Source organism: Phyllostomus hastatus, unplaced genomic scaffold, assembly GCF_019186645.2.
Source record: "Phyllostomus hastatus isolate PE091 unplaced genomic scaffold, TTU_PhHast_1.1 phas_scaffold_11, whole genome shotgun sequence".
NCBI lineage: Eukaryota > Metazoa > Chordata > Mammalia > Chiroptera > Phyllostomidae > Phyllostomus > Phyllostomus hastatus.
In genome coordinates, this window is record NW_025334005.1 from 1,735,530 (window position 1) to 1,745,235 (window position 9,706).

Genomic DNA, 9,706 nt, shown 5'->3' on the forward strand with positions numbered 1-9,706 from the left:
GCGGAGACCACGGAAGGACCACTTCCGCCAAGGTCCTGTGGGGAATAGCCAATTCCGGCCGCTTGGGGGAGGTCTCTGGGCCGCGCCCTCGGTGGGCGGGGCCTTGGGAGACACGCCTCTCGCTTCCGGCTCGCATCCGGCTGCGCCAGGCACCGCCTAGCGGATCCCTGCGCCTGCGGGAGGCTGCCCGCCCCGCCCCCGACACGCCTTCCAGTGACGTCACTTCCTGGCGGCCGGGGCGGGGCGGACCTAGGGCGGCTGTCCCGAGCACTTTGGCTCCGGGCTGCTCTGCCCTGCTGCCCGCCACGTCCTCACGCCGGACCGGGGGTGCCTTCGCCGTCCGAGGGCCGCCCGGCCTCTGCAGGCCTGCCGCGCCCGGGTAAGGGTTCTGCGCTGCGCTCCGGCATGCTGTAGTCACGGCTCCGGAGGGTCTCGGGGCTGAGAGGAGGTGAGGGCAGGAGGATGAATGGGGGCACGAGAGGCAGAGGAGGGGGACCGGAGAAAACGGGAGTGGGGGCACACGATGCCAGATGATGAGGGCGGAGGTGCCCGTCCAGTAAGAACCATCCAAAGCGGTAAAGAGTTTTTACGAGTTTATTTGAGCCAAACCGATGACAGTTGCTGGGAAGCAAAATCTCAGGGAATTGAGAAAATGCTCTGGAGGAGTGCAGCTCTGCTGCTTAAAGACGGGTTCCATGACATTCATTGGTGGTGGATTTACGGGGCCAGGAGGAGGGGAAGTGGGGGAATCTCTGGGGTTGAATGAAAAGTAAAACGGAGAGAGACATACTTTTTTTGCATTGGCGGGTGCAGGCTAGTCCATGATTTACAGCACACAGAGACAGTATTCGGGTAACAAGATGACCATGAGGGTCTCTGGGTTCTGCTGCGGTGGACGTGCCCTGAAGGGTCTGCAAAAGGAGGTGACTGACCTTCTGGCCATGCATTATTTTAGGTGTAAAATGACCATAGACAGGCTCACGTAAGGTAATTTGTCGAGGAAACCGCAGGCCTAGGACATGAGTACACATTTAGTGAGGAATTTTTCATTTCAGACCATGCCACGTAGTTACCTTGCCAGCCTCCCCTGAGCTTCTCAGGTTCAGTATGTGGTCCCTTTTTCAGCCATCCTGCCAAGGAACAGGCTAGAGGAAGAAGCAGGAGGAGTCAGTTGGGGGCCCAGACTCCAAAGGAGCATGGGTGGAGGCCCGGAGGTAGGAGGCAGGGTCACACCCAGGCTGTTCCAGTTTGGGATCAGAGGACGGGGATGTTGGGACATGCCCGTTTGGGCGGGAACTGAAAGATCCTCCAGGGGCAAGGCTGGGCCCCAAGAAGTGTCCTCACAGAAAAGTGGGCCCTTTAGGTGACCCAGACCTCCCTCAGGCCTTTTCTACCCCCCGGGGGGGGGCGTTGTCCTTTGCCATGTACCTGCCCATTTCCCCCCCAGGTGAGTCTGGAGGGCCACTTAGCCTGTGCGTTTCCCTGAGGCTGACTGAGGAGGCAGCATCCACAAGGCAGCCATGAAACACACATGTGGCATTTACAATTTTGCCTATAACACTTTGTTTTCTCCCCAAAGGAAGCATCTCTAAAATGTCAGTAAAATCGGCGAGGAAAGTATGTACAACACAGGCTTTTCCCGCTTCTGTGCCAGGCTTGCCTAACAGGCAAAGCGATGTCAAGTTTACCCACCTTGCCAGGAAAAACCAGACCCTTGACCAGCATTTAACCGTGATACCAAAACTGCCAGAGACCGGGAAGTAGCAGTGTAATTAAGATAGTCTCTACTGCTCCAGGTTCCCATCTGCCACAGAGACACGTCCTTTGAACCACAGGACAATGTCTCTATACACGGCCTGTGTTCCTTGGGTTCTGCCACGGAAGTTCAGCCAGGCGATGCATCAGGATGGGTGTCTGTGCTCTGCCCTGAACTTGCCTTCACAGTCCCTACTTCTTGGTACCTGTGGTCACCCCAGCTTGGATAGGGACTGGGGTCACATCGCTGCTGATAAATGTCACCAAAGTGATGGAACGTGTGCCCCCTGCCAAGCCTGAGGCTGCCCTGTGTCGGATCTCAGGAGCCCGTGGAAGCCAGAGAAGGGAGTGAAGCAGTCTGCACTCTGATCGTGTGCACCTTGCGCGTGGCGTCCTGCATGTGACAGACAGATTCATAAAAGAGTTTAAAATCCAGCCCAGGTTGGGAACACGAGGAATTGGAGACAGGAGGTGTTGGGAGGCATCACAAGGTCAAGGGCCAGAGGAGAATCAGGAAGTGGACACCACGCCTTTCTGATGGGGAGTTTCCTGGCTCATGGGGGTGCTCTCTCTTCTCTGCAAGACTTGTGGGGAGCTGACCCCTGAAAAGGGCGGACTCCCAGTACCAGCCCAGTCTCCTGTCGATCCATCTGCCCTGGTCTCACTTAACACTGACTGCCCTCTTTCCTGCTTATTCCCCTCCCGCCCCAGCAGTCTCTTTCCTTTTCATCTCTCGTGGTCTGAGACCTTGATCTGTCTAGTCTTCAGGTAATCATAACTGGCCAGACCCTCTTCCAAGGTTCACCAAAGCTTTTGCAGGGGAAACTAGCATTTTAAGTCTTGTGAATGGTTCATCTCTTGTGAGTCAGCTCACCAGGGTAGCGCAGGTCCCCACAAGTGAATGCTGACATTTAGAATGTGCCGTTGGAAAGTGGAGGCAGGACCATACCAGAGAGATGAAGTCCCGGCACGGCGAGGGCCCATCCCCCCCCCACCCCCGTTCCCGGTTCTGTGGGAGTGAGCACGGCTCCCCTGGCTGGGAGGGAACAGACAGAAGGGAGTGGCATCCAGCAGAAGTTAACGGAGAAGCTCGGGGAGTTTCCCGGAGCAGCCTTGTAGAGATGCTCCGTGTGTGCACTCGGTTTGTGTGTGTGCGAGTGATTGCACACGCGCGTGGGTGTGACTTGCATAGGCACACGTGTGGCAGTGTGTGTGCATATGTAGAGGTGTGTGCACGGCTATGCCTGCAGCTGTGTGCACCCAAGTGTGACTCCACACTCCATATGTGTGCCTGTGCGTGCATGCATGCGTGTGCACACGGGGGCATTGGTGTTAGGGAGTGGGCCATGGCGGTCCTCAGGCATCACACACCTGCCGCTGGAGGAAGGGACCGGTTTCCTTTGTGTCCGGAGTGCACATTAACTGCCCAGCGCGGGAGAAGCGTCTGTGCCGGCACGGCCCCGCCTCACCGCTGTGCTCCTGGGTTCCTGTGGTTTCCGTCGGCTCCTGGAAAAATGCATCTCGCGTCGTGTGGATCATGACGTTCCTCTGAACTCTAAAATTTGCGGGCAAAACTGTATCCATCAGACCTCCTCTGCCTGGTTGCTCCAGGTACTTGAAGAAAATAAGACGTTGATTTCTTTCATTGGAGCCTTTCAGAAGTGTTTTCCAGGAGTGAGACACTCTTGGTTAAAAAAGAAAAGGTACAAAGTAGAAAATGAAAATCACCTGTAAATCTATTAGCCAGGGGTAATTGTTATTAACATTCTGGTATAAAATTTTTTAAAGATTTTATTTACTTATTTTCAGAGAGAGGGGAAGGGAAGGGGAGAGGGAGAGGGAACGTCATTGTGTGGTTGCCTCTCACGCGCCCCCTACTGGGGGCCCGGTTCGCAGGCCTGCCCTCAGTCCACTGAGCCACACCAGCCAGGGCTGAAATTTCTGTATTTTTTTAAATCGCTGTGATAGTATTTTACATATGGATGGGACCATATTTTATGTCATCATTCCAGTTTTTTACCAGTAGAAGTAACGCCACTGCGAACAGCTCTGTAGATTTCCGCCCATGGACAGCTGTCCGGTGGCTTCTGTGCAAGAAACGGTGGCCGTGGAAAGTGCTCCATCAGGAGCTGGGACGTTGAAAGTGCTGATGCCATGGCGTCGTCTCCCAGCCTGGTGCCTGCTGAATGCCGCTTGTCCGGTGCACCCCCCTCCTCACTGGCTGGCTTCCCCGTGCTTTCCCTAGGAGCGGCGCTCCTCTCCAGCCCTGGATGCGACCGTCAGCAGAGCAGAGCGTCTGCCCGTGTCCCCCATGTGCCACAAAGCATGCCGCGGCCCGGGACTGCTCCCCGCAGCCGCCCTCGCCTCCTGCAAAGCCAGACCTCACCTGACGAGCACACGGCGCCAAGCCCGCCGCTCTCCGCGGAGGAAGACGGCCCAGCCCGGGAACACGCCCTGAGCACCTGCTTCTGGTGAGTGTCTGAGGTCCCGAGAGCCAGGGCCACCTGCTTGGTAAGGGGACAGTGAGCTCAGAGAGGACCCTGAGGGGGTTCCGCAAGCTCAGGGAGCATCGGGGCGAAAGGAGAGATGGCAGAACGCAGAAAGCCGAGCCCTCCAGCAGCCGGAAGGGGCCTGGTCTGTGGCTCTTCCCGTCAGAGGCTCCGCCTTCTGGGGTCCTCCGGGAGGTTGGTTTACAGGTGGGGACAGGCGGGACCGAGTGGCTGTCTGTTGTCCTCATCCGCTCGCCACCAGAGCCTCGGCCTACGTCACAGAAGTGTAATAGTTGTGGGAGCCCCTCGTGTGCGCAGCAGCTCACTGACTCGGGGGCGGAGGAGGCCCCTCACCCCCGAAGGGCCCCGGGGGGGGGGGGGGCACACCGACTGACCAGAGGCTCCCAGGCCCCGGGCCGAAGTGGTCCGCATCCGCTCCGGGCGAGGAGGGGAGGAGGAAGGCCGTTCAGCACTCGAGTCGGCCTCTGCCTCCTCCAGGAACCCTGCGGTTTGCTGCTTGAGCAGCAGGTGGGGACTGCAGCCTGCGGGCCAAGTCCTGCCTGCCGCCCGTGTTTGCAAATAAAGTTTTATTGGGACGGAGCCACACCCATTGAGTACAGATATATCCTCCACTCAAAGCTGCGTGGCCCACAGAGTCTAAACTGTTGGCTCTCTAGCTCTTTACAGAAAATGTTTGCCAGCTCTGCTCTAGAGACCTGTGGTGGGGGAACACCAGAGGGCCCGGGCCTGGGGTGCAATTGGGAAGCCCCTGGCGCATCACCCCGCCCCAGTGGCTCCCGGCTCCAGGCTCTGGCACAGGGCCACTCCTTCAGCAGCGGGGGAACTGGCTGGAGAGAGCCCTTTAAATGCATTCCTTCACCGAGAGCCCAGCTGCAGTGCCTCGGGGAGTCCTCGGTGCCCGCGACCTTCCAGTTTCAGTTCTGGCCTCCACGGCAGTGTCTGCTCCTTCTCTCCCCGCCCGCTCCCAGTCGCCTCTAGCAGAACAACCAGCGCTTTGGCTCTGGAGAAGGCAGATGCAAATCTGTGGTTGGTAGGGCCGAGTGACTCTCGACACCTGTGAGGGCCGGGCGCCCTTCCAGGCCACTGTGGAAGGAAAGTGCAGGATGAAGCTACATACAAGTCAGTGACTCTTGGGAGGGGGTCAGGGCCTCAGGGAGTGCGCCAGCCCCCCGGGAGGGCTTGTGCCGGATGGGTTTCCAGCCCCCGGCCCCCCTACAGCAGTCCCTGCTGATCCCAGGGGGCAGAAAGCCACTGTGTGGCCCCCTGTAAACGCCCCTTTATGCCTCACAGGGGCTGCCTTTGTGGGCTGATGGCTGAGCCGGGCTCCGGGTTGGGAGTGACAAGTATTCCGTGCGCCCGGGAGAGGCCGGCGGGGGCCAGATTTGGAAGGCCGCCTTGGCCCTGTGAAGGAACTCCTGGGCTGTGCAGGGGTGGTACAGGGTTTGAGCCCTGGAGGCGGGGTCAGCTTTGTGGGTGACCAGGGTCTTTTGGGAAGCTGTGGGGGCGGGGCAAGAGGATCAGGGCCCTGTCGGGGTGCTAGGAAGTGATGCGTTTGTGACTCTTCTGGCTGCAGGGCCAGAGAGAGCTGTGGCGGCATCCAGCGTCCATCCTGGGGTGAGGGGCCGGCCGGGGCGTCTCCATCCAGTATCCTCAGGGCTCCCTTGCAGGGTGCCCTGTGAACTCAGGACCTCCGCAGTGAGGGCCCAGCGGGAGGGCCGAAGGCCTAGGCCGTCCTCAGGCAGCACTGACCTTGGAGGGACGTCCGGGAGCCCTGTTCCCGTCGCCTGCCCTTAGACTCCCAGCAGGCCTGGGTTCTATGCTCATGTCAAGTGGTCAGTCGTGGGACTAAAGCTGGCTGAGTGTGGCCCTCTGGGTTTCCAGGTGGCCGGGTGGGACTCAGGCCATTGGGCAGGGGTGAGGACAGGACCAGGGTGGAGCCAGGCACAGCAGGACGTGACGTGACGGACACTTGAGGTCACCTGGCCCCTCAGCCCCCCGACTGCAGCTCTGCAGGGAGGGGCCCAGGGTGGGCGTGGGCTCAGCCCGTGCACTCGGGCGGCCGCTCCTCGTGAGGCCTGCCCCTGCCACCCCCTCGCCAGCGCTCACACCCCCCTCCCGCCCGGACCGGGTGGCCTGTGGCTCCTGTCCGGTCCCAGGAGTCACCACGCTGCCCCGTGGCCTCTGGCCCTGCTGATCTGCGGCTTTCTCCCGCTGGCCCCCAGCAGGTGACCCCACCCATCTTTCAGAGCACGGCTCTGTTGTTACTCCGATGTTACTTCCCCAGGAAACCTCCCCTGGCACTGCCACCTGGATGAAGTGCCTCCTCGGGGCCTCCCCCCCCCCCGCGCCCAGCCACCCAGGGAACCAGCCTCCTGCTCACCCTTCGAGCCCTGCCCGCTGCCGTCGCCTCCGTGCCTCCCTGCTCCATGTCACCTGCAGTGACCTCTTTCCATGGGGTCTCCCACGGGGCGGCAGGCTCCCTGGAGGAGGGAGCTGCGTGGCTTCCACCTTTTGTCGTCAGTGGGCTGCCTGGCACCCGAGCAGGCCTCGGAATCCTGGACGGTGGAGTGGTGGCCAGGTGGATGGGTTGTGATGATGGCCGAATGGCTGCCCGGCTCAGGGGCCTCGCCCGTGAGAAGGGCGTGGTGGGGGGCGGGGGGGGGGGGAACAGGGGGGCGGAGCGCGCTGGGCCCACCCCGTGTCCTGCAGACCCCGGGAGAAAGGGAGGGGGAGGGCTCGGCCCCTCCGCCGCTCTGTCGAATTCGGAGCTGTGGGGCGGGACGTGGGCGTTCTCGGGGACTGGGCCTCCGCGCGTGGAGTCGGGTCAGGAAGTGCTTCAGACCTGTCGAGGGCAGACACTGGTCAGCGCACCGGGCCGCTGTGGCTGAGACACGTGGCGCTCTTCCTGGACACGGGGCCTGGTTGAGGCACTTGGCTCGGTCGGCACACCGGGCCCCGCCAGAGCCCTGCACTTGGGCGCGGAGCCGCACCCGCGCCCGGGGCCAGGCTGTGCATTGCTGACCAGACGCCTTCTCTCTCGACCTCAGATCCTCAGCCAAGCCTCGGGCATTGTGTGCAGCCTGAGAGCAGCCGGCCGGGAGCCTCGGGGACCGCCCCAGCCTCGCCCCGCCCCACCCACAAGATGTGGACCGCCCTTGTGCTCGCTTGCGTTTCCTCCTTATCCTTGTCTGGACGCCTAGTGGCCGCCCAGGACTCAGGTGAGTGAGAGAGCTGGGCGACTGCCGGACAGGCCCACAGTGGCCCTCGGACACCCTCAGCCCCGGGCGGTGTCAGCGAGCCCCCCGGGAAGGGCTCCCCGGGGCTGGGCCGAGAAGGGCTGTCAGGCTGAGCTCCAGCCCCGTGCAGGTGGGGAGCCGCCAGCGGGACCAGGCCTCTGCACCCTGAGAGGGTCCCCTGCTTGACACTGCGGAACCTCCTTCTGGAAACCAAGTCTCCGCTGGGGAGGTCACTCATTCAGACCTCAGACTCTCAGGGGCGCTTCCGCTCTGGCGTGAGCTGCCGCCGCAAAGCCCAGAGTCCTCCGCAGTGGAGATACCGGGGCCGCGGTCTGTCCGCTCCGCAAGCCTGGGTGTGTCCGGGGGGCTTTAACGATGAATCACACCTGCCCCGTGAGACTTTCCTCTCTGTCTGCTGTTTTGGGAATTGGATCAAAACGCGAAGCTCTCAAGCCTCCCGCGGGCTGAGGCTCCGAGAGGGCAGAACGGTGTCACAGGCGCAGTGCGGGTGCCTCTGCGGTGGGCTGCGGGCGGGCGGTGCGCAGACCCGGGAGGCTGTGCGCATGCGCCGCCCTTCTCTCCCGGGGGCGGCGAGTCAGGCCCGTGAGCGTGAGCGTGTCGTCTTCTCCCCTTCCTCACTTCAAGGGTCCCCAGCCTTCAGCCGGACGGGCGGCAGCGTGGTCCCGGGAAGCACCCCCAGGGAAGCAACAGAGAGCGCCTTCAGCACAACGACCGCGCGAACGACGCCCCCCTCTCCCGACCCCGCGGCCGCAGGGGCTCCGGGAGCCAGCAGCCGCCCTCTGGCCGTCACAGCAGGGAGCGCACCCAGGACAGATGTGGGCACCCCGGCAACTGTGGCAGGTGGCCCTGACCTCCCGGCCTCCGGGCAGCCCACGCTGCCCTCCCCGACGCCCCCTGGGCCAGCTCCGTCCTCCACGGCGGCTCTCAGCAGCCCCCGCACCCAGGCACCCAGCAGCGGCCCGCCGCCAAGAGCTGCCCCCCTGGTGCCACTGGCCTCCAGCACTCCGACGGCTGCCGCCTCCTCGGCAAAGGCGAGCAGCCCCCTGGGCACACAGGACCCTGCGGAGCGCACGCCCGGCCCCTCCACGGCGAGCCCCCCGCCCCCCGTGGGTCCCCACACACCCAACACGTTCATAGGAGACCCCACCACCCAGGCGTCGACTGCCCAACCGGTGGCAGAGACAGCGAGTAGGTCTGCCACCCCGTCCCTCACGAACGCAACAGCAGCGTCCACCCTCTCCTCTGTGGCTTCTGCGTCCACCCCAGCGGTGACAGCCACCAAGACACAAGCCGAGGGGGGGTCAGCTGCCAGCACAGTGCCAGCCTCTGGGCCTCACGCCAGCTGGACGCCTGCGGTGGAGCCTCTGTCTCCCACGACACCGTCAAGCCCCACTCCACCTCCCCAGGGGACCACAGGCCCGGGCACGCCCCCCACGCCAGAGCAGGTGCAGCCTGAGGCCACAGGTGGCACTGCCTCCACCAGCCCGACACCCGGGAGCTCAGGGGACCCTAAGGTGCCAACCACAGACTCGTGCCAGCTCAGCACCCAAGGCCAGTACCTGGCGGTCACCACCAACCCCCTGCCCCTGTCCCCGGTGAACAGGAGTGTCCTCCTGGCCGTGCTCTTGCTCGGCGTGACCCTTTTCGCCACGGTCTTGGTTCTGTTTGCCCTGCAAGCCTACGAGAGCTACAAGAAGAAGGGCTACACGCAGGTGGACTATTTAATCAACGGGATGTACGCGGATTCAGAAATGTGAGGGGTGGGGCCGGCACGCGAGGGATGGGCCGTTCTCCTCCCGGTTTCCCTCTCAGACCAAACCAAGTGCTTCCAAGTTCCCTGGTGCGACTTACAGGGATGCCAGACGCTTAAACACATTTAATAACTGTCAGATTAATTCCACGATCACTAAAGAGTTACTGCTTTTTTCGTACTTATTTTTGTAAACGATCATGCTGCAGGGTGGGTGGGCGGGCCCCTGGGTCCCGGCCAGAATTAAAGCCGTGACCGCTTTCCATTCAGACCGTGTCTCCCCCCGTGTGTGGGCCCCGCCCTGCCCCCCATCGCTACAGGGGCGCCTTCCCAGACGCTTCGGTGTCACCGGAGCCCTGGAGGCTCCCCGTGCCTGGGCTCCTTCCTCGGGCTTCGCTCCTGAGCCCAGACCTTCCTGGGCTCCGCGGGAGGAG

General features: G+C 62.4%; 1 protein-coding gene across 2 annotated transcripts; it reads left to right on the top strand.

Annotated features, from left to right (window-relative positions):
* The first annotated feature begins 241 nt into the window (after positions 1-241).
* On the top strand, positions 242-9,446 carry CUNH11orf24 (chromosome unknown C11orf24 homolog). Of its 2 annotated transcripts, none has more exons than XM_045855082.1 (4): positions 242-448; positions 4,001-4,226; positions 7,313-7,483; positions 8,147-9,446. In XM_045855082.1, the coding sequence occupies exons 3-4, from the start codon at positions 7,408-7,410 to the stop codon at positions 9,277-9,279; spliced, it is 1,209 nt and encodes a 402-aa protein (XP_045711038.1). In that variant the 5' UTR covers positions 242-448; positions 4,001-4,226; positions 7,313-7,407; the 3' UTR covers positions 9,280-9,446. The 2 variants fall into 2 exon arrangements, with proteins under 2 accessions (XP_045711038.1, XP_045711037.1); XM_045855081.1 differs by having other exon boundaries at positions 242-379.
* Positions 9,447-9,706: the final 260 nt, after the last annotated feature.

Coding starts and splice junctions, on each gene's coding strand:
- CUNH11orf24 (XM_045855082.1), top strand. CDS start 7,408: ATGTGGACCGCCCTTGTGCTCGCTTGCGTTTCCTCCTTATCCTTGTCT. Junction 7,484..8,146: donor AGTGGCCGCCCAGGACTCAG/GTGAGTGAGAGA, acceptor CCTCACTTCAAG/GGTCCCCAGCCTTCAGCCGG.